The sequence below is a fragment of the Phallusia mammillata genome, unplaced genomic scaffold (genome assembly GCF_965637545.1).
Source record: "Phallusia mammillata unplaced genomic scaffold, kaPhaMamm4.hap1.1 HAP1_SCAFFOLD_118, whole genome shotgun sequence".
Lineage (NCBI taxonomy): Eukaryota > Metazoa > Chordata > Ascidiacea > Phlebobranchia > Ascidiidae > Phallusia > Phallusia mammillata.
This window is the reverse complement of record NW_027648866.1, coordinates 1-19,228: the sequence shown is the minus strand read 5'-3', so window position 1 is coordinate 19,228 and position 19,228 is coordinate 1. Positions and strand designations below refer to the sequence as shown.

The following is a 19,228-nucleotide window of genomic DNA, read 5'->3' as shown; positions in this document are numbered from 1 at the left end:
GTCACAGTATAGAGGGATGTTTGCCACATTGTACCCACCTCTGTCAAATGGTTTGCTTAGTGTTTCAATCGGGAGGGCAACTCTCCGACTCCCGCACACGTACTTTTCCACCATGGCGTTCACTTTCTCTGCGATGTCGCCAGGGAGGGGATAAAGGTTAGCAGTATAGGATAGGTGTGGTAATAATTTGGCTTTTGATAAGAGTGACTTGGCGTTCCAGGTGCAGGGGTAGCGCTTTAAGAGCGAGATTTCTTGTTTTAATTTTTGGGTATTTGCTTCCCACAAGTTTTGAATTGTTTTTTGAGGGCCGATCGAAATTCCTAAAATATCCAATTTTGATTCAGACCAATTGATATCGGGAAGTTGGGTAGAGGTGTTTAGGTTGCTTGGCTTAATGCCTTTTGTTTTTTCAGGATTAATTTTTAAGCCCGACGCCAAATAAAAAAGGTCAAGAATGTGGAAAGCTTTATTTACCGAATAAGAATGGGTGAGGGTCAGTGTGACGTCATCCGCATAGCTGGGGCACTTAATCAAATGCCTTCCAGGTAGGCGGATTCCCTCAACACTGGGGTCATCCTGGAACGCTTGGGCGAGGGGTTCAATAGCCAGTACGAACAAGTACAGGCTAAGGGGGTCGCCCTGACGAACACCGTTTCGAATGGGAACGCTTCTGGTGGAAAAGCCATTGACGAGAATCTTCGAGCTGCCCTCCCTGTACAAGTTTTTAATATTGTTAATGTATTGTTGAGGAAAGCCCAGTTTAGACAGGACCTTCCAGAGCCAAGTGTGGGCAATGGAGTCGAATGCTTTTTTAAAGTCTAGCGAAATAAAGTAGTAATTAAGCTCTCTCCTTTGGGCCTCATGCAAAAGGTCCCGTAAGAGGGTTGTGGCTTCCGATATTTTTTTGCCGGGTGTTGCAAATTGATGGGGTTGAACAACATCCGGTAAAATGGCCTTGAGGCGAAGGGAAAGGATTTTAGAATATATTTTTAGGTCAGAATTGAGCAAGGAGATAGGTCTGTAGTTACCTAATTGGTCCTTGTCGTTTTTTTTGTGGATAAGTGTAATGAGCCCATCGTTAAAATTTGAGGGAATTTGACCGTTATGGATGCAATTAATAATTTCAGTAAATTTTGTCCCGATGGTTCCCCAATTGAGTTTATAAAATTCAAAGGAGAGACCATCGGGTCCGGGAGATTTCCCAGCTTTAAACGTGGCGAGAGCGCGTTCAATTTCTTCTTTACTAATTATTTCGGTTAATGCCAAACATGCGTTCTCGCTAAATTTGGGATGTATATTATTTAAGAATTGTTCTTGGATGGGCTCATTTACATTACTGGCCGAAAAAAGGTTTTCGTAAAATTTTGCGGTTTTTTCCAAAATAAATGGGATGTCGGAGTTTGCTTGCCCAGAATCGTCAACCAGGCTTTCGATCAAAGTCCTTTGGCGATTCTGGGCAAAGCGTTGAAAAAATTCTTTGGTTCCCCTATCTCCTTGTTCAAAACTTAAAAGTCGGTCCCTAGTAATTTTCTTCTTCGCCCTATTGCGAAGAAGGGTGGCCAATTGTTTTTTAAGGGTATAATATTGGGGAAGTAGGGAAGGATTCTCTGCCATGCCTTCCCACAATTCCAACACTTTTCGTTCCAGGTCCTTTTGTTCTTGTTTTTGTAATTTAGCTAGACGTTTCGAATTTTGTATATTTAATGATTTAATTTTTTGTTTGATGAGCATCCACCAGGAAGGAGCGTTCTCGAACAAATGTTCCTCCAGTGTTAGCCACCGAGGCCATCTGTTCGAGAGCTCCTCCTGGAAGTGCTCATCGTACGCGGCGACATTATTTTTCCATGGCGGTGATCCTCGCTGGGGCAGAGGCCCAATTTGGACAGTGAGGATCACCGCGTCGTGGTCCGAAAGAGAAAAATTTTGGGTTTTTTCGTGAATTGGTTGTATCGAATTATTTACATAAAAGCGATCTAAACGAGATTGCGAATTTCCTTGTCGCCGCGTAAAAATGTGCTTGTTTCCGTGCAAGGAACGAAAAGTGTCGGAAAGCTGAAAGTCATGGCAGAGTTGCCTCAAAGGAACCATTGCCGTATTGTTGCGTTTAGAGGGGGGAAAACGGTCTAAACCGGGTTGTTCAACCCCATTAAAATCGCCTGCGAGTATAATTGGGTGATTGGAGGTTACGAATGGATACAAATTTTCAAAAAATGATTTTCTAATTGCAGCTTTAATATCTTTTTCCGGGGCGTACACGTTTATGACGTGTACGTATTGAGTAAATATTTTAATATCGGCAACCACAACCCTCCCGTCCCGATCCCCGTGATGCGACACAAAAGAGAGAGACGGGTGAATTAGTAAAATTGCGACTCCATTGCTCGCCACACTTTTGTTATTTTGATTTGAATAGAACAAGGCTCTGGAAGGCCCAAATTGACGAGTCCATGTCTCCTCCTGTTCGATTCTCGAGTGAGTCTCTTGCAGGAGGACGACATGGACTTCCAACTGCCGAAGACTCTCGAAGACGGCCAGTCTCCTGGCGTCATCCGCGAGTCCTCGGCAGTTGAGGGTTGTTATTTTAAGGTAGTCAGCCATTAAAAAAAATTAGGCAGTGTAAATAAAAGGATGCAAAGATAATATAGATTACGTTTGACCACCCGGGTCACTAGCGTGGTGCGTATGAGGATGGTAAGTCCTCTCGCACTTTGGGCAAGTTGTTGTATGTCCGGGTTGGACTGCGAGAACTGAACCGCAAGCACAACCAAAAGTGATTGCGGAACAGCCCTCGCAGACCTTCTGCAAGCCCGGACCTGGTTCTCCCACAAAGCGCCCACACGGGCACTTGGATATTTTTTGCAACTTTTTCTTAATGTTATTGTTAGGGGAGGGAGTAGACCTCCCTCGCCTCTTTCTGCTGACCTTTGTAAAGCCGTTTCCCTCCGAGGTCTCCTCCTTCTCCTCCTCCGAAGTCTCCTCTCCGTCCCCTGCTTCGCCGCTGGAATCGGTGATTAATGTTGAGGAGTCGCAGTGGACCTCCTCCTCCTGGGCCTCATTAGGTGGTGTATCCGTTGCATCCTGTGAGGGGGGAACGGGGTCCCCTTCGCTGGTATCGAGTGAATCTTTCGTTGTACTGCTTTGCGGATCTGCAATTGCAGCCGTTCTCTTCAATTCTTCATATGCCTCTTTGACGGCCTTTGCGTTAGCCACCGCGTTGATTACAGTGGCATGGCGACTGTGATTGCGTTTGCTTTCTTTAGGGGTGATATTCAGAGAAGGAAAATCTTCTACGTCAATATCCTCTTGAGGACAATCACGGTCTCTGTGACCAAACTTTCGACAAAGAAAACACTGGATGGGTTGATTGTCATAGTGCACTACGAATTTGAGACCGCTTACTCTTACATTCTTCGGTATCGGGTTTTCCTTCAGGTCGCTCGTTCTCACCTCGAAGATTCTTTTGCCATTAAATTTTCTGTATTGCGGATCCCGCAATTTATAATATTTCCGTACTTCTCCGTGTCGTCGCTCTAGTTGGTATAGGATCGGCTCCCATTCAAGCCTATTCGGTATATGCTCTATTATGACGTCTGTAAATTCCGGATCATGAAGTTTGGCATATTCAACTTCCTTTAAGGTATTCAATCTTTCAGCGAGTGCTCTCGCTTTCTCCTTCGATGTACAGGTAATGTCGGTAAGGCCATTAAACCTTTCGACAATGCCTTCTATTGATTGGAGAGGAAACTTAATCTTCTCTAACCATTTGTAAATGAGCCCCCGTGTTTTCTTGGCGGGAAATTTAACCATCACCTCCGTTTCCCGTGAAAAGGATGCAGTGGGCCCTGTAGTGCCTCCGCTGACAACTCTATTCCATCCACGCTTTGCAGCGGGGGGTCCTCCCCTAGGGAGCGTTCCCTGTCTTGTACTGACAGCAGAAGAACATTGCGTCGATGCCTCAGGAGCAGAGCCGCCCGTGGCCTGTTGCTCATGGAGACCGATGGAGGAGCCTGCAGGGGCATCCTCCATGTTGTAAACAATGATGACCCACGACCTTAAAGGGCGGGGTAACCACGCCCACTTTTAGTTTGTGGTGCGTCACAGATCTTTAAGGATAATCCAAAATCCAATGAGAGCAGTGAATAAATCCAATAAGTAAATCCAAAACAGGGTCTCTTCCGACCCTGTGTTAAAGCTTTCCGGCAGAAATCAGACTAATTTCCCAATCCTTTGCCACCTTTACCACGTCCTGACATATTGCTGACTGCTGATTGTTTGCCTGCTTAGCTGAGCGAATGACAAACCAAACAAGGTCGAATGCCTGCCACTCGCCGCCCTTCTCCTTTTATAGCTCTCGCCTTTGTCGAAATTCTCTCGCACTCCGATCACGCTCGGATCACGACTCGACCACAAGGGGCCATTGTTTCCTTTTGCTCCCGGGAGCGCCGCTCGTCGGGAGGACGGACGCCTCATTTGCATGGAGCGCCTATAAATGCCCGCGGTGGCCGGAGAGCCGCTCAGTTCGTTTCCTTTCGAAAGAAATTCAGTGAGCAGCAGCATGGCAGCTAGCAAAGGCACCAAGAAGGCAGTGAAGAAGGCCGCGCCGGCCGACAAGACCAAGAAGCGGCGAAAGCGCAGACGCGAGACCTTCAGCATCTACATTTACAAGGTGTTGAAGCAGGTGCACCCCGACACCGGCATCTCGAGCCGGGCGATGGGCATCATGAACTCGTTCGTCAACGACGTGTTCGAGCGCATCGCCGGCGAGGCGTCGCGCCTGTCGCTCTACAACAAGCGGTCGACCATCAGCAGCCGCGAGATCCAGACCTCGGTCCGTCTGCTCCTGCCCGGCGAATTGGCCAAGCACGCGGTGTCCGAAGGCACCAAGGCCGTCACCAAGTACACCAGCTCCAAGTAAGCAAGCCACCACCACCAGCAGCAAGCGCCGCCGCGGGGGGCCTCATCCTCAGCGAGCGCCGCCGCCGCCGCCAACCAAAACGGCTCTTTTCAGAGCCACCCGATCGTTCAGGGAGAGAATCAATCGCGAGCGCCGAAAGGCCTGCTTTGCCGACTTTCTTGTCGTTTCTGTTTTTTTGCTTTTTTTTCCCTTCTCATTTTGCTCCGTGCCAACAAGAAAAAACAAAAACCAAAAAATGTCGTTGCGCACAATGTACCGCCGCCACGGCAAAGCGCACTTTGCTTTTTGTGTTGGCCACTTCAGCGTTGGGACCACCCTCGATCTAGCCGCTTTTTCGCGAGTCGAGTCGACAGGCAAACACTGTTTGTTTTCAATGCCCCCAAAACTGCGCCGTTGCCAGCCCAGTTCAGTTCCGCTGCCACTCGGAAAAAAAACGACCCGACCTCGCCGAACCGAAACTCAACCAGTAGCCCGAGGGAAAAACCCCAGACCGCGAACGATTTTACAGCCATTAAAAGGAACACAAGTGCGTCATAACCTGCCGCAAGCCAGAGAAATAGGAAAAGATGGACAAAGCGGCAACACCGCGCGCTCGGCTTTACGTGCGCCGCACGATTTCGCCTCCTGCCAATACCCACGCGCGCATCGAACCGCAAAAGCCGCGCAAACTGGCGAAACAAAATACTGAAACGTGGTGCAGCAAGCCGACCGGCGAACTAACGACAACCGTCAGGCGCCACCCGCCCCACCGACGAGCCGAACCCGTGCAAATGCGTCGACAAAACGCAATCAACGGGCGCGAGGCCAAGGGCCAAGGCAAACAACCAAACAACCAAACACGCGTGCTGTCTCACTTTCGGCCCTCTCTCTTTCGCTCTGGTGGCCCGACCAGCGGCGTGACCCCTGCTGCGCACGCGCCGGGCCCAACCTGTACTAACCCGCGGCCTTGGCGGCCCCACCACTTCGACCCGCACCACCGCACCGGACAGTGCCCGGTGCCACGAGCTCCGGGCCACCTGGGACTTGCGTTTTCGACAAGAGAAATCGCCTGAATCCGTCCCACCCGGGCCCACGCCCGCGTGAAGGCCACGCCTGCACTCGACCGGGCGCACCGCACACCTTGCCGCCTCGCTCCTGAGCCCCCCGTGGAGCGCGGCGGCGCGGTGCCGGTCTGCAATTGCGCTGGCGTGCGCCCTGAGCGCTACGCTCCTCGACAGGGCACAGGCCGACGCCGAGCGACCTGGGGCCGCGCTTGGGCAGGCCCGCGTTTAGGCGATTCAAGCACAAACAGCAAGTTGCACCCGCACCGTCGGCGGGCTTTCCGAAACGTCGTTTCGCGTTAGTGCGGACACGCCGTACAAATACGCGTCGAAGCCGCTCGACCGGCAAACGTCATTTCTTTGTCAGTCAGTCAGTCAGTCACTAGCAGAAATCAAAATGTCCGACGCGAAGAGCGCAGGAAAGAAGCAGGCCAGCAAGAAGGCGGCCGCGCCCAAGGCGCACCCCACATACCAGGAGATGATCAGCGCTGCCATCGCGCAGCTGAAGGAGAGGGGCGGCTCGTCGCGCCAGGCGATCGCCAAGTACATCAAGGCCAACTACAAGGTGGGTGACTCGGCCGACAGCCATATCAAGCTGGCGCTGCGGCGCCTTGCCGAAAAGGGCCAGTTGGCACGCACCAAGGGCACCGGCGCGTCCGGCTCCTTCAAGCTCGTGAAGCCGCAGGCCGGCGAGGGCAAGAAGAAGAAGAAGCCCAAGGCAGCAGCCGGCAAGAAGGCGGACAAGCCCAAGGCGGCCGCAGCCAAGAAGGACGCGAAGAAGTCCCCGAAAAAGAAGCCGGCCGCCAAAAAAGCGCCTGCCAAGAAGGCGGCGGCGGGCAAGAAGTCGTCACCCAAGAAGGCGGCCAAGCAAGCGAAAAGGGCCCCGGCTGCGGCGGCTAAGAAGTCACCCAAGAAGACGGCTGTGAAGGCGAAGAAACCGGCAGCCAAGAAGCAGGCCAAAAAGCCTGCCGCCAAGAAGGCGACCAAGAAGTAGAGCGGAGCGCGGTAGATTTTCCGCGCGCAACAAAAACGGCTCTTTTCAGGGCCACCCACACTTTCGCAAAGGGAAAAACAACTCGTGTTTTGCGCGCGCCAGTCGCACTTAGCCTTTCGAAACTGAAATTCCTACCATTCGTTGCCGAGCCATGGCTCCGCTGCGCCGAATGCGGACATATTGTGCATATTCGCTTCGCTTACGTTCGTTTTCATACTTTATAAGCCGGAGGCGGGCCTGGAGACGCACCACAACGGAAACAACAACGTTATCGTCATCATGTCAGGACGCGGCAAAGGTGGCAAAGGATTGGGAAAGGGAGGCGCGAAGAGGCACAGGAAGGTGCTGCGTGACAACATCCAGGGCATTACCAAGCCTGCGATCAGGCGTCTTGCCCGCCGTGGCGGAGTCAAGCGAATTTCGGGTCTCATCTACGAGGAGACTCGCGGCGTGCTCAAGGTCTTCCTCGAGAACGTGATCCGCGACGCTGTCACCTACACCGAGCACGCCAAGAGGAAGACGGTCACGGCATTGGACGTCGTCTACGCCCTGAAACGCCAGGGACGCACCCTGTACGGCTTCGGAGGCTAGGCTGCCAGCACCTTTCGGACTTGTCACAAGCGGCAACAACAACAAAATCGGCCCTTTTCAGGGCCACCCATACTTGGCGGGAGAGAATTTTGCGAGAAGGGGCGGCTAGGCTAGGCCAGGCCCGGGGCCTTGGCGGCGCTCGTTTTTGCGCAGAAATACACTCGTTTCGCGGCCGGCCGCTTGGCCGGTGCGGCGAGATCAAAGCGCTGATTGGCCGAGTCGGAATTTGGCAAACCAATGGGCGCGAGTCCCCGAAGGTATAAAAGTCCCACCGAAAGCTTTCGGCTCATCAGTCTGACAGCAGCAGCCGGCGCGGTAGCAACGAGACAGAGTAGAATGGCACGTACCAAGCAAACAGCTCGCAAGTCGACCGGAGGCAAGGCGCCACGTAAGCAACTGGCCACCAAGGCCGCTCGCAAGAGCGCGCCGGCTACCGGGGGCGTGAAGAAGCCCCATCGGTACAGGCCAGGAACTGTGGCCCTCCGTGAGATCAGGCGTTACCAGAAGTCGACCGAGCTTCTCATCCGCAAGCTGCCCTTCCAGCGGCTGGTGCGCGAGATCGCTCAGGACTTCAAGACCGACCTGCGCTTCCAGAGCAGCGCCGTGATGGCTCTGCAGGAGGCCAGCGAGGCCTACCTGGTCGGCCTCTTCGAGGACACCAACTTGTGCGCGATCCACGCCAAGCGCGTCACCATCATGCCAAAGGACATCCAGCTCGCACGCCGCATCCGCGGGGAGCGCGCGTAAGAAGCGGCACACCAACAACCAAAACGGCTCTTTTCAGAGCCACCTAAACCCTTGCGAAAGAGATACTTGACTTGTTTCGGGGGCCGGCGCGTCGTGCCATTTTTTTACGGCGTAAGTAAGTACGCTTGCCTGCGATGTGCGCGGCAAAAACAGGAACATGGCCGCCGCCGGCTAGTCTCTTTTGCCGTGTTTCGAAATGGCATTTCGTTTCGTTGGGTGAAATTCAATTGCGCGAGGACAGTTGCTCGCTGGAGCATGAATGACGCACATTAAAGGCTCGTTTCGCCCGGAGCCGGAGCCCTGGTCGAACTCGACGACAAAGGCAACAGGGTGCACAGTGACGTCATGTAGGGCTGTGTTGTGAAATTGGAATGCGGTTTCAATTGGTCGAAATAGTTTGCCATCGCAAAAATTGGGCAAAGGCTACAAGGAAGACATTCGTTCGGGGCGAGCAATGCACGGTCCCGGGCCGCAGCGGGGGGGGGGGGCGGCCATCTTGAAATCTCTTTTGCGAAAAATTCGGGTGGCTCTGAAAAGAGCCGTTTTTCGGTTTGCACCACGTACGAGACAGGGGCGACGATTTAGGCTTTCTTGGAGGTCTTCTTTGGCAGAAGGACGGCCTGGATATTGGGCAGGACGCCGCCCTGCGCAACGGTGACTCCGCTGAGCAGCTTGTTCAGCTCCTCGTCGTTGCGGATGGCCAACTGCAGGTGGCGCGGGATGATGCGGGTCTTCTTGTTGTCGCGGGCTGCGTTGCCGGCCAACTCGAGAACCTCGGCGCTAAGGTATTCAAGCACCGCGGCCAGATACACGGGCGCGCCAGCTCCCACCCGGTCCGAGTAGTTGCCGTTGCGCAGAAGCCTGTGCACACGACCGACCGGGAACTGCAGTCCAGCGCGCGACGATCGGCTTTTGGGCTTTGCCTTGGACTTACCGCCACCTTTACCACGTCCTGACATATTGCTGACTGCTGATTGTTTGCCTGCTTAGCTGAGCGAATGACAAACCAAACAAGGTCGAATGCCTGCCACTCGCCGCCCTTCTCCTTTTATAGCTCTCGCCTTTGTCGAAATTCTCTCGCACTCCGATCACGCTCGGATCACGACTCGACCACAAGGGGCCATTGTTTCCTTTTGCTCCCGGGAGCGCCGCTCGTCGGGAGGACGGACGCCTCATTTGCATGGAGCGCCTATAAATGCCCGCGGTGGCCGGAGAGCCGCTCAGTTCGTTTCCTTTCGAAAGAAATTCAGTGAGCAGCAGCATGGCAGCTAGCAAAGGCACCAAGAAGGCAGTGAAGAAGGCCGCGCCGGCCGACAAGACCAAGAAGCGGCGAAAGCGCAGACGCGAGACCTTCAGCATCTACATTTACAAGGTGTTGAAGCAGGTGCACCCCGACACCGGCATCTCGAGCCGGGCGATGGGCATCATGAACTCGTTCGTCAACGACGTGTTCGAGCGCATCGCCGGCGAGGCGTCGCGCCTGTCGCTCTACAACAAGCGGTCGACCATCAGCAGCCGCGAGATCCAGACCTCGGTCCGTCTGCTCCTGCCCGGCGAATTGGCCAAGCACGCGGTGTCCGAAGGCACCAAGGCCGTCACCAAGTACACCAGCTCCAAGTAAGCAAGCCACCACCACCAGCAGCAAGCGCCGCCGCGGGGGGCCTCATCCTCAGCGAGCGCCGCCGCCGCCGCCAACCAAAACGGCTCTTTTCAGAGCCACCCGATCGTTCAGGGAGAGAATCAATCGCGAGCGCCGAAAGGCCTGCTTTGCCGACTTTCTTGTCGTTTCTGTTTTTTTGCTTTTTTTTCCCTTCTCATTTTGCTCCGTGCCAACAAGAAAAAACAAAAACCAAAAAATGTCGTTGCGCACAATGTACCGCCGCCACGGCAAAGCGCACTTTGCTTTTTGTGTTGGCCACTTCAGCGTTGGGACCACCCTCGATCTAGCCGCTTTTTCGCGAGTCGAGTCGACAGGCAAACACTGTTTGTTTTCAATGCCCCCAAAACTGCGCCGTTGCCAGCCCAGTTCAGTTCCGCTGCCACTCGGAAAAAAAACGACCCGACCTCGCCGAACCGAAACTCAACCAGTAGCCCGAGGGAAAAACCCCAGACCGCGAACGATTTTACAGCCATTAAAAGGAACACAAGTGCGTCATAACCTGCCGCAAGCCAGAGAAATAGGAAAAGATGGACAAAGCGGCAACACCGCGCGCTCGGCTTTACGTGCGCCGCACGATTTCGCCTCCTGCCAATACCCACGCGCGCATCGAACCGCAAAAGCCGCGCAAACTGGCGAAACAAAATACTGAAACGTGGTGCAGCAAGCCGACCGGCGAACTAACGACAACCGTCAGGCGCCACCCGCCCCACCGACGAGCCGAACCCGTGCAAATGCGTCGACAAAACGCAATCAACGGGCGCGAGGCCAAGGGCCAAGGCAAACAACCAAACAACCAAACACGCGTGCTGTCTCACTTTCGGCCCTCTCTCTTTCGCTCTGGTGGCCCGACCAGCGGCGTGACCCCTGCTGCGCACGCGCCGGGCCCAACCTGTACTAACCCGCGGCCTTGGCGGCCCCACCACTTCGACCCGCACCACCGCACCGGACAGTGCCCGGTGCCACGAGCTCCGGGCCACCTGGGACTTGCGTTTTCGACAAGAGAAATCGCCTGAATCCGTCCCACCCGGGCCCACGCCCGCGTGAAGGCCACGCCTGCACTCGACCGGGCGCACCGCACACCTTGCCGCCTCGCTCCTGAGCCCCCCGTGGAGCGCGGCGGCGCGGTGCCGGTCTGCAATTGCGCTGGCGTGCGCCCTGAGCGCTACGCTCCTCGACAGGGCACAGGCCGACGCCGAGCGACCTGGGGCCGCGCTTGGGCAGGCCCGCGTTTAGGCGATTCAAGCACAAACAGCAAGTTGCACCCGCACCGTCGGCGGGCTTTCCGAAACGTCGTTTCGCGTTAGTGCGGACACGCCGTACAAATACGCGTCGAAGCCGCTCGACCGGCAAACGTCATTTCTTTGTCAGTCAGTCAGTCAGTCACTAGCAGAAATCAAAATGTCCGACGCGAAGAGCGCAGGAAAGAAGCAGGCCAGCAAGAAGGCGGCCGCGCCCAAGGCGCACCCCACATACCAGGAGATGATCAGCGCTGCCATCGCGCAGCTGAAGGAGAGGGGCGGCTCGTCGCGCCAGGCGATCGCCAAGTACATCAAGGCCAACTACAAGGTGGGTGACTCGGCCGACAGCCATATCAAGCTGGCGCTGCGGCGCCTTGCCGAAAAGGGCCAGTTGGCACGCACCAAGGGCACCGGCGCGTCCGGCTCCTTCAAGCTCGTGAAGCCGCAGGCCGGCGAGGGCAAGAAGAAGAAGAAGCCCAAGGCAGCAGCCGGCAAGAAGGCGGACAAGCCCAAGGCGGCCGCAGCCAAGAAGGACGCGAAGAAGTCCCCGAAAAAGAAGCCGGCCGCCAAAAAAGCGCCTGCCAAGAAGGCGGCGGCGGGCAAGAAGTCGTCACCCAAGAAGGCGGCCAAGCAAGCGAAAAGGGCCCCGGCTGCGGCGGCTAAGAAGTCACCCAAGAAGACGGCTGTGAAGGCGAAGAAACCGGCAGCCAAGAAGCAGGCCAAAAAGCCTGCCGCCAAGAAGGCGACCAAGAAGTAGAGCGGAGCGCGGTAGATTTTCCGCGCGCAACAAAAACGGCTCTTTTCAGGGCCACCCACACTTTCGCAAAGGGAAAAACAACTCGTGTTTTGCGCGCGCCAGTCGCACTTAGCCTTTCGAAACTGAAATTCCTACCATTCGTTGCCGAGCCATGGCTCCGCTGCGCCGAATGCGGACATATTGTGCATATTCGCTTCGCTTACGTTCGTTTTCATACTTTATAAGCCGGAGGCGGGCCTGGAGACGCACCACAACGGAAACAACAACGTTATCGTCATCATGTCAGGACGCGGCAAAGGTGGCAAAGGATTGGGAAAGGGAGGCGCGAAGAGGCACAGGAAGGTGCTGCGTGACAACATCCAGGGCATTACCAAGCCTGCGATCAGGCGTCTTGCCCGCCGTGGCGGAGTCAAGCGAATTTCGGGTCTCATCTACGAGGAGACTCGCGGCGTGCTCAAGGTCTTCCTCGAGAACGTGATCCGCGACGCTGTCACCTACACCGAGCACGCCAAGAGGAAGACGGTCACGGCATTGGACGTCGTCTACGCCCTGAAACGCCAGGGACGCACCCTGTACGGCTTCGGAGGCTAGGCTGCCAGCACCTTTCGGACTTGTCACAAGCGGCAACAACAACAAAATCGGCCCTTTTCAGGGCCACCCATACTTGGCGGGAGAGAATTTTGCGAGAAGGGGCGGCTAGGCTAGGCCAGGCCCGGGGCCTTGGCGGCGCTCGTTTTTGCGCAGAAATACACTCGTTTCGCGGCCGGCCGCTTGGCCGGTGCGGCGAGATCAAAGCGCTGATTGGCCGAGTCGGAATTTGGCAAACCAATGGGCGCGAGTCCCCGAAGGTATAAAAGTCCCACCGAAAGCTTTCGGCTCATCAGTCTGACAGCAGCAGCCGGCGCGGTAGCAACGAGACAGAGTAGAATGGCACGTACCAAGCAAACAGCTCGCAAGTCGACCGGAGGCAAGGCGCCACGTAAGCAACTGGCCACCAAGGCCGCTCGCAAGAGCGCGCCGGCTACCGGGGGCGTGAAGAAGCCCCATCGGTACAGGCCAGGAACTGTGGCCCTCCGTGAGATCAGGCGTTACCAGAAGTCGACCGAGCTTCTCATCCGCAAGCTGCCCTTCCAGCGGCTGGTGCGCGAGATCGCTCAGGACTTCAAGACCGACCTGCGCTTCCAGAGCAGCGCCGTGATGGCTCTGCAGGAGGCCAGCGAGGCCTACCTGGTCGGCCTCTTCGAGGACACCAACTTGTGCGCGATCCACGCCAAGCGCGTCACCATCATGCCAAAGGACATCCAGCTCGCACGCCGCATCCGCGGGGAGCGCGCGTAAGAAGCGGCACACCAACAACCAAAACGGCTCTTTTCAGAGCCACCTAAACCCTTGCGAAAGAGATACTTGACTTGTTTCGGGGGCCGGCGCGTCGTGCCATTTTTTTACGGCGTAAGTAAGTACGCTTGCCTGCGATGTGCGCGGCAAAAACAGGAACATGGCCGCCGCCGGCTAGTCTCTTTTGCCGTGTTTCGAAATGGCATTTCGTTTCGTTGGGTGAAATTCAATTGCGCGAGGACAGTTGCTCGCTGGAGCATGAATGACGCACATTAAAGGCTCGTTTCGCCCGGAGCCGGAGCCCTGGTCGAACTCGACGACAAAGGCAACAGGGTGCACAGTGACGTCATGTAGGGCTGTGTTGTGAAATTGGAATGCGGTTTCAATTGGTCGAAATAGTTTGCCATCGCAAAAATTGGGCAAAGGCTACAAGGAAGACATTCGTTCGGGGCGAGCAATGCACGGTCCCGGGCCGCAGCGGGGGGGGGGGGCGGCCATCTTGAAATCTCTTTTGCGAAAAATTCGGGTGGCTCTGAAAAGAGCCGTTTTTCGGTTTGCACCACGTACGAGACAGGGGCGACGATTTAGGCTTTCTTGGAGGTCTTCTTTGGCAGAAGGACGGCCTGGATATTGGGCAGGACGCCGCCCTGCGCAACGGTGACTCCGCTGAGCAGCTTGTTCAGCTCCTCGTCGTTGCGGATGGCCAACTGCAGGTGGCGCGGGATGATGCGGGTCTTCTTGTTGTCGCGGGCTGCGTTGCCGGCCAACTCGAGAACCTCGGCGCTAAGGTATTCAAGCACCGCGGCCAGATACACGGGCGCGCCAGCTCCCACCCGGTCCGAGTAGTTGCCGTTGCGCAGAAGCCTGTGCACACGACCGACCGGGAACTGCAGTCCAGCGCGCGACGATCGGCTTTTGGGCTTTGCCTTGGACTTACCGCCACCTTTACCACGTCCTGACATATTGCTGACTGCTGATTGTTTGCCTGCTTAGCTGAGCGAATGACAAACCAAACAAGGTCGAATGCCTGCCACTCGCCGCCCTTCTCCTTTTATAGCTCTCGCCTTTGTCGAAATTCTCTCGCACTCCGATCACGCTCGGATCACGACTCGACCACAAGGGGCCATTGTTTCCTTTTGCTCCCGGGAGCGCCGCTCGTCGGGAGGACGGACGCCTCATTTGCATGGAGCGCCTATAAATGCCCGCGGTGGCCGGAGAGCCGCTCAGTTCGTTTCCTTTCGAAAGAAATTCAGTGAGCAGCAGCATGGCAGCTAGCAAAGGCACCAAGAAGGCAGTGAAGAAGGCCGCGCCGGCCGACAAGACCAAGAAGCGGCGAAAGCGCAGACGCGAGACCTTCAGCATCTACATTTACAAGGTGTTGAAGCAGGTGCACCCCGACACCGGCATCTCGAGCCGGGCGATGGGCATCATGAACTCGTTCGTCAACGACGTGTTCGAGCGCATCGCCGGCGAGGCGTCGCGCCTGTCGCTCTACAACAAGCGGTCGACCATCAGCAGCCGCGAGATCCAGACCTCGGTCCGTCTGCTCCTGCCCGGCGAATTGGCCAAGCACGCGGTGTCCGAAGGCACCAAGGCCGTCACCAAGTACACCAGCTCCAAGTAAGCAAGCCACCACCACCAGCAGCAAGCGCCGCCGCGGGGGGCCTCATCCTCAGCGAGCGCCGCCGCCGCCGCCAACCAAAACGGCTCTTTTCAGAGCCACCCGATCGTTCAGGGAGAGAATCAATCGCGAGCGCCGAAAGGCCTGCTTTGCCGACTTTCTTGTCGTTTCTGTTTTTTTGCTTTTTTTTCCCTTCTCATTTTGCTCCGTGCCAACAAGAAAAAACAAAAACCAAAAAATGTCGTTGCGCACAATGTACCGCCGCCACGGCAAAGCGCACTTTGCTTTTTGTGTTGGCCACTTCAGCGTTGGGACCACCCTCGATCTAGCCGCTTTTTCGCGAGTCGAGTCGACAGGCAAACACTGTTTGTTTTCAATGCCCCCAAAACTGCGCCGTTGCCAGCCCAGTTCAGTTCCGCTGCCACTCGGAAAAAAAACGACCCGACCTCGCCGAACCGAAACTCAACCAGTAGCCCGAGGGAAAAACCCCAGACCGCGAACGATTTTACAGCCATTAAAAGGAACACAAGTGCGTCATAACCTGCCGCAAGCCAGAGAAATAGGAAAAGATGGACAAAGCGGCAACACCGCGCGCTCGGCTTTACGTGCGCCGCACGATTTCGCCTCCTGCCAATACCCACGCGCGCATCGAACCGCAAAAGCCGCGCAAACTGGCGAAACAAAATACTGAAACGTGGTGCAGCAAGCCGACCGGCGAACTAACGACAACCGTCAGGCGCCACCCGCCCCACCGACGAGCCGAACCCGTGCAAATGCGTCGACAAAACGCAATCAACGGGCGCGAGGCCAAGGGCCAAGGCAAACAACCAAACAACCAAACACGCGTGCTGTCTCACTTTCGGCCCTCTCTCTTTCGCTCTGGTGGCCCGACCAGCGGCGTGACCCCTGCTGCGCACGCGCCGGGCCCAACCTGTACTAACCCGCGGCCTTGGCGGCCCCACCACTTCGACCCGCACCACCGCACCGGACAGTGCCCGGTGCCACGAGCTCCGGGCCACCTGGGACTTGCGTTTTCGACAAGAGAAATCGCCTGAATCCGTCCCACCCGGGCCCACGCCCGCGTGAAGGCCACGCCTGCACTCGACCGGGCGCACCGCACACCTTGCCGCCTCGCTCCTGAGCCCCCCGTGGAGCGCGGCGGCGCGGTGCCGGTCTGCAATTGCGCTGGCGTGCGCCCTGAGCGCTACGCTCCTCGACAGGGCACAGGCCGACGCCGAGCGACCTGGGGCCGCGCTTGGGCAGGCCCGCGTTTAGGCGATTCAAGCACAAACAGCAAGTTGCACCCGCACCGTCGGCGGGCTTTCCGAAACGTCGTTTCGCGTTAGTGCGGACACGCCGTACAAATACGCGTCGAAGCCGCTCGACCGGCAAACGTCATTTCTTTGTCAGTCAGTCAGTCAGTCACTAGCAGAAATCAAAATGTCCGACGCGAAGAGCGCAGGAAAGAAGCAGGCCAGCAAGAAGGCGGCCGCGCCCAAGGCGCACCCCACATACCAGGAGATGATCAGCGCTGCCATCGCGCAGCTGAAGGAGAGGGGCGGCTCGTCGCGCCAGGCGATCGCCAAGTACATCAAGGCCAACTACAAGGTGGGTGACTCGGCCGACAGCCATATCAAGCTGGCGCTGCGGCGCCTTGCCGAAAAGGGCCAGTTGGCACGCACCAAGGGCACCGGCGCGTCCGGCTCCTTCAAGCTCGTGAAGCCGCAGGCCGGCGAGGGCAAGAAGAAGAAGAAGCCCAAGGCAGCAGCCGGCAAGAAGGCGGACAAGCCCAAGGCGGCCGCAGCCAAGAAGGACGCGAAGAAGTCCCCGAAAAAGAAGCCGGCCGCCAAAAAAGCGCCTGCCAAGAAGGCGGCGGCGGGCAAGAAGTCGTCACCCAAGAAGGCGGCCAAGCAAGCGAAAAGGGCCCCGGCTGCGGCGGCTAAGAAGTCACCCAAGAAGACGGCTGTGAAGGCGAAGAAACCGGCAGCCAAGAAGCAGGCCAAAAAGCCTGCCGCCAAGAAGGCGACCAAGAAGTAGAGCGGAGCGCGGTAGATTTTCCGCGCGCAACAAAAACGGCTCTTTTCAGGGCCACCCACACTTTCGCAAAGGGAAAAACAACTCGTGTTTTGCGCGCGCCAGTCGCACTTAGCCTTTCGAAACTGAAATTCCTACCATTCGTTGCCGAGCCATGGCTCCGCTGCGCCGAATGCGGACATATTGTGCATATTCGCTTCGCTTACGTTCGTTTTCATACTTTATAAGCCGGAGGCGGGCCTGGAGACGCACCACAACGGAAACAACAACGTTATCGTCATCATGTCAGGACGCGGCAAAGGTGGCAAAGGATTGGGAAAGGGAGGCGCGAAGAGGCACAGGAAGGTGCTGCGTGACAACATCCAGGGCATTACCAAGCCTGCGATCAGGCGTCTTGCCCGCCGTGGCGGAGTCAAGCGAATTTCGGGTCTCATCTACGAGGAGACTCGCGGCGTGCTCAAGGTCTTCCTCGAGAACGTGATCCGCGACGCTGTCACCTACACCGAGCACGCCAAGAGGAAGACGGTCACGGCATTGGACGTCGTCTACGCCCTGAAACGCCAGGGACGCACCCTGTACGGCTTCGGAGGCTAGGCTGCCAGCACCTTTCGGACTTGTCACAAGCGGCAACAACAACAAAATCGGCCCTTTTCAGGGCCACCCATACTTGGCGGGAGAGAATTTTGCGAGAAGGGGCGGCTAGGCTAGGCCAGGCCCGGGGCCTTGGCGGCGCTCGTTTTTGCGCAGAAATACACTCGTTTCGCGGCCGGCCGCTTGGCCGGTGCGGCGAGATCAAAGCGCTGATTGGCCGAGTCGGAATTTGGCAAACCAATGGGCGCGAGTCCCCGAAGGTATAAAAGTCCCACCGAAAGCTTTCGGCTCATCAGTCTGACAGCAGCAGCCGGCGCGGTAGCAACGAGACAGAGTAGAATGGCACGTACCAAGCAAACAGCTCGCAAGTCGACCGGAGGCAAGGCGCCACGTAAGCAACTGGCCACCAAGGCCGCTCGCAAGAGCGCGCCGGCTACCGGGGGCGTGAAGAAGCCCCATCGGTACAGGCCAGGAACTGTGGCCCTCCGTGAGATCAGGCGTTACCAGAAGTCGACCGAGCTTCTCATCCGCAAGCTGCCCTTCCAGCGGCTGGTGCGCGAGATCGCTCAGGACTTCAAGACCGACCTGCGCTTCCAGAGCAGCGCCGTGATGGCTCTGCAGGAGGCCAGCGAGGCCTACCTGGTCGGCCTCTTCGAGGACACCAACTTGTGCGCGATCCACGCCAAGCGCGTCACCATCATGCCAAAGGACATCCAGCTCGCACGCCGCATCCGCGGGGAGCGCGCGTAAGAAGCGGCACACCAACAACCAAAACGGCTCTTTTCAGAGCCACCTAAACCCTTGCGAAAGAGATACTTGACTTGTTTCGGGGGCCGGCGCGTCGTGCCATTTTTTTACGGCGTAAGTAAGTACGCTTGCCTGCGATGTGCGCGGCAAAAACAGGAACATGGCCGCCGCCGGCTAGTCTCTTTTGCCGTGTTTCGAAATGGCATTTCGTTTCGTTGGGTGAAATTCAATTGCGCGAGGACAGTTGCTCGCTGGAGCATGAATGACGCACATTAAAGGCTCGTTTCGCCCGGAGCCGGAGCCCTGGTCGAACTCGACGACAAAGGCAACAGGGTGCACAGTGACGTCATGTAGGGCTGTGTTGTGAAATTGGAATGCGGTTTCAATTGGTCGAAATAGTTTGCCATCGCAAAAATTGGGCAAAGGCTACAAGGAAGACATTCGTTCGGGGCGAGCAATGCACGGTCCCGGGCCGCAGCGGGGGGGGGGCGGCCATCTTGAAATCTCTTTTGCGAAAAATTCGGGTGGCTCTGAAAAGAGCCGTTTTTCGGTTTGCACCACGTACGAGACAGGGGCGACGATTTAGGCTTTCTTGGAGGTCTTCTTTGGCAGAAGGACGGCCTGGATATTGGGCAGGACGCCGCCCTGCGCAACGGTGACTCCGCTGAGCAGCTTGTTCAGCTCCTCGTCGTTGCGGATGGCCAACTGCAGGTGGCGCGGGATGATGCGGGTCTTCTTGTTGTCGCGGGCTGCGTTGCCGGCCAACTCGAGAACCTCGGCGCTAAGGTATTCAAGCACCGCGGCCAGATACACGGGCGCGCCAGCTCCCACCCGGTCCGAGTAGTTGCCGTTGCGCAGAAGCCTGTGCACACGACCGACCGGGAACTGCAGTCCAGCGCGCGACGATCGGCTTTTGGGCTTTGCCTTGGACTTACCGCCACCATTTTTGTTTATTGAC

At 56.7% G+C, this 19,228-nt stretch overlaps 16 protein-coding genes across 16 annotated transcripts; 12 read left to right on the top strand and 4 right to left on the bottom strand.

The window, feature by feature from the left end:
- Window positions 1-564: 564 nt before the first annotated feature.
- LOC145207540 (uncharacterized) lies at window positions 565-4,255 on the bottom strand. Its single transcript, XM_080078689.1, has 2 exons — window positions 2,923-4,255; window positions 565-712 (listed from the first exon to the last, which is right to left on the bottom strand). The coding sequence occupies exons 1-2, from the start codon at window positions 4,024-4,026 to the stop codon at window positions 626-628; spliced, it is 1,191 nt and encodes a 396-aa protein (XP_079934815.1). The 5' UTR covers window positions 4,027-4,255; the 3' UTR covers window positions 565-625.
- A 234-nt stretch (window positions 4,256-4,489) lies between these two features.
- LOC145207553 (histone H2B.2-like) lies at window positions 4,490-5,204 on the top strand. Its single transcript, XM_080078704.1, has one exon. The coding sequence runs from the start codon at window positions 4,490-4,492 to the stop codon at window positions 4,913-4,915; it is 426 nt and encodes a 141-aa protein (XP_079934830.1). The 3' UTR covers window positions 4,916-5,204.
- Window positions 5,205-6,294: 1,090 nt separating this feature from the next.
- Window positions 6,295-7,007, top strand: LOC145207567 (uncharacterized). Its single transcript, XM_080078718.1, has one exon. It carries the CDS (start codon window positions 6,353-6,355, stop codon window positions 6,947-6,949), a length of 597 nt encoding a protein of 198 aa, XP_079934844.1. The 5' UTR covers window positions 6,295-6,352; the 3' UTR covers window positions 6,950-7,007.
- A 70-nt stretch (window positions 7,008-7,077) lies between these two features.
- Window positions 7,078-7,601, top strand: LOC145207561 (histone H4). Its single transcript, XM_080078712.1, has one exon. It carries the CDS (start codon window positions 7,229-7,231, stop codon window positions 7,538-7,540), a length of 312 nt encoding a protein of 103 aa, XP_079934838.1. The 5' UTR covers window positions 7,078-7,228; the 3' UTR covers window positions 7,541-7,601.
- Window positions 7,602-7,667: 66 nt separating this feature from the next.
- Window positions 7,668-8,766, top strand: LOC145207543 (histone H3-like). Its single transcript, XM_080078694.1, has one exon. It carries the CDS (start codon window positions 7,778-7,780, stop codon window positions 8,285-8,287), a length of 510 nt encoding a protein of 169 aa, XP_079934820.1. The 5' UTR covers window positions 7,668-7,777; the 3' UTR covers window positions 8,288-8,766.
- A 102-nt stretch (window positions 8,767-8,868) lies between these two features.
- On the bottom strand, window positions 8,869-9,246 carry LOC145207555 (histone H2A). Its single transcript, XM_080078706.1, has one exon. The coding sequence runs from the start codon at window positions 9,244-9,246 to the stop codon at window positions 8,869-8,871; it is 378 nt and encodes a 125-aa protein (XP_079934832.1).
- A 236-nt stretch (window positions 9,247-9,482) lies between these two features.
- Window positions 9,483-10,197, top strand: LOC145207548 (histone H2B.2-like). Its single transcript, XM_080078699.1, has one exon. It carries the CDS (start codon window positions 9,483-9,485, stop codon window positions 9,906-9,908), a length of 426 nt encoding a protein of 141 aa, XP_079934825.1. The 3' UTR covers window positions 9,909-10,197.
- A 1,090-nt stretch (window positions 10,198-11,287) lies between these two features.
- Window positions 11,288-12,000, top strand: LOC145207566 (uncharacterized). The gene has a single exon (XM_080078717.1). The coding sequence runs from the start codon at window positions 11,346-11,348 to the stop codon at window positions 11,940-11,942; it is 597 nt and encodes a 198-aa protein (XP_079934843.1). The 5' UTR covers window positions 11,288-11,345; the 3' UTR covers window positions 11,943-12,000.
- Window positions 12,001-12,070: 70 nt separating this feature from the next.
- On the top strand, window positions 12,071-12,594 carry LOC145207560 (histone H4). Its single transcript, XM_080078711.1, has one exon. It carries the CDS (start codon window positions 12,222-12,224, stop codon window positions 12,531-12,533), a length of 312 nt encoding a protein of 103 aa, XP_079934837.1. The 5' UTR covers window positions 12,071-12,221; the 3' UTR covers window positions 12,534-12,594.
- A 66-nt stretch (window positions 12,595-12,660) lies between these two features.
- On the top strand, window positions 12,661-13,759 carry LOC145207542 (histone H3-like). Its single transcript, XM_080078693.1, has one exon. It carries the CDS (start codon window positions 12,771-12,773, stop codon window positions 13,278-13,280), a length of 510 nt encoding a protein of 169 aa, XP_079934819.1. The 5' UTR covers window positions 12,661-12,770; the 3' UTR covers window positions 13,281-13,759.
- Window positions 13,760-13,861: 102 nt separating this feature from the next.
- LOC145207554 (histone H2A) lies at window positions 13,862-14,239 on the bottom strand. The gene has a single exon (XM_080078705.1). The coding sequence runs from the start codon at window positions 14,237-14,239 to the stop codon at window positions 13,862-13,864; it is 378 nt and encodes a 125-aa protein (XP_079934831.1).
- A 236-nt stretch (window positions 14,240-14,475) lies between these two features.
- LOC145207552 (histone H2B.2-like) lies at window positions 14,476-15,190 on the top strand. Its single transcript, XM_080078702.1, has one exon. The coding sequence runs from the start codon at window positions 14,476-14,478 to the stop codon at window positions 14,899-14,901; it is 426 nt and encodes a 141-aa protein (XP_079934828.1). The 3' UTR covers window positions 14,902-15,190.
- Window positions 15,191-16,280: 1,090 nt separating this feature from the next.
- On the top strand, window positions 16,281-16,993 carry LOC145207565 (uncharacterized). The gene has a single exon (XM_080078716.1). The coding sequence runs from the start codon at window positions 16,339-16,341 to the stop codon at window positions 16,933-16,935; it is 597 nt and encodes a 198-aa protein (XP_079934842.1). The 5' UTR covers window positions 16,281-16,338; the 3' UTR covers window positions 16,936-16,993.
- Window positions 16,994-17,063: 70 nt separating this feature from the next.
- On the top strand, window positions 17,064-17,587 carry LOC145207564 (histone H4). Its single transcript, XM_080078715.1, has one exon. It carries the CDS (start codon window positions 17,215-17,217, stop codon window positions 17,524-17,526), a length of 312 nt encoding a protein of 103 aa, XP_079934841.1. The 5' UTR covers window positions 17,064-17,214; the 3' UTR covers window positions 17,527-17,587.
- Window positions 17,588-17,653: 66 nt separating this feature from the next.
- LOC145207544 (histone H3-like) lies at window positions 17,654-18,758 on the top strand. The gene has a single exon (XM_080078695.1). The coding sequence runs from the start codon at window positions 17,764-17,766 to the stop codon at window positions 18,271-18,273; it is 510 nt and encodes a 169-aa protein (XP_079934821.1). The 5' UTR covers window positions 17,654-17,763; the 3' UTR covers window positions 18,274-18,758.
- On the bottom strand, window positions 18,756-19,215 carry LOC145207571 (histone H2A; the record flags this gene model as incomplete). Its single annotated transcript, XM_080078721.1, has 1 exon — window positions 18,756-19,215. A coding segment is annotated over one exon (363 nt), but the record flags the coding sequence as incomplete, so codon positions are not given.
- Between the last annotated feature and the right edge of the window lie 13 nt (window positions 19,216-19,228).

Coding starts and splice junctions, on each gene's coding strand:
- LOC145207552 (XM_080078702.1), top strand. CDS start 14,476: ATGCCCGCGGTGGCCGGAGAGCCGCTCAGTTCGTTTCCTTTCGAAAGA.
- LOC145207566 (XM_080078717.1), top strand. CDS start 11,346: ATGTCCGACGCGAAGAGCGCAGGAAAGAAGCAGGCCAGCAAGAAGGCG.
- LOC145207567 (XM_080078718.1), top strand. CDS start 6,353: ATGTCCGACGCGAAGAGCGCAGGAAAGAAGCAGGCCAGCAAGAAGGCG.
- LOC145207542 (XM_080078693.1), top strand. CDS start 12,771: ATGGGCGCGAGTCCCCGAAGGTATAAAAGTCCCACCGAAAGCTTTCGG.
- LOC145207555 (XM_080078706.1), bottom strand. CDS start 9,246: ATGTCAGGACGTGGTAAAGGTGGCGGTAAGTCCAAGGCAAAGCCCAAA.
- LOC145207554 (XM_080078705.1), bottom strand. CDS start 14,239: ATGTCAGGACGTGGTAAAGGTGGCGGTAAGTCCAAGGCAAAGCCCAAA.
- LOC145207564 (XM_080078715.1), top strand. CDS start 17,215: ATGTCAGGACGCGGCAAAGGTGGCAAAGGATTGGGAAAGGGAGGCGCG.
- LOC145207540 (XM_080078689.1), bottom strand. CDS start 4,026: ATGGAGGATGCCCCTGCAGGCTCCTCCATCGGTCTCCATGAGCAACAG. Junction 713..2,922: donor AGGGAAACGGCTTTACAAAG/GTCAGCAGAAAG, acceptor AAACTTGTACAG/GGAGGGCAGCTCGAAGATTC.
- LOC145207560 (XM_080078711.1), top strand. CDS start 12,222: ATGTCAGGACGCGGCAAAGGTGGCAAAGGATTGGGAAAGGGAGGCGCG.
- LOC145207565 (XM_080078716.1), top strand. CDS start 16,339: ATGTCCGACGCGAAGAGCGCAGGAAAGAAGCAGGCCAGCAAGAAGGCG.
- LOC145207543 (XM_080078694.1), top strand. CDS start 7,778: ATGGGCGCGAGTCCCCGAAGGTATAAAAGTCCCACCGAAAGCTTTCGG.
- LOC145207544 (XM_080078695.1), top strand. CDS start 17,764: ATGGGCGCGAGTCCCCGAAGGTATAAAAGTCCCACCGAAAGCTTTCGG.
- LOC145207548 (XM_080078699.1), top strand. CDS start 9,483: ATGCCCGCGGTGGCCGGAGAGCCGCTCAGTTCGTTTCCTTTCGAAAGA.
- LOC145207553 (XM_080078704.1), top strand. CDS start 4,490: ATGCCCGCGGTGGCCGGAGAGCCGCTCAGTTCGTTTCCTTTCGAAAGA.
- LOC145207561 (XM_080078712.1), top strand. CDS start 7,229: ATGTCAGGACGCGGCAAAGGTGGCAAAGGATTGGGAAAGGGAGGCGCG.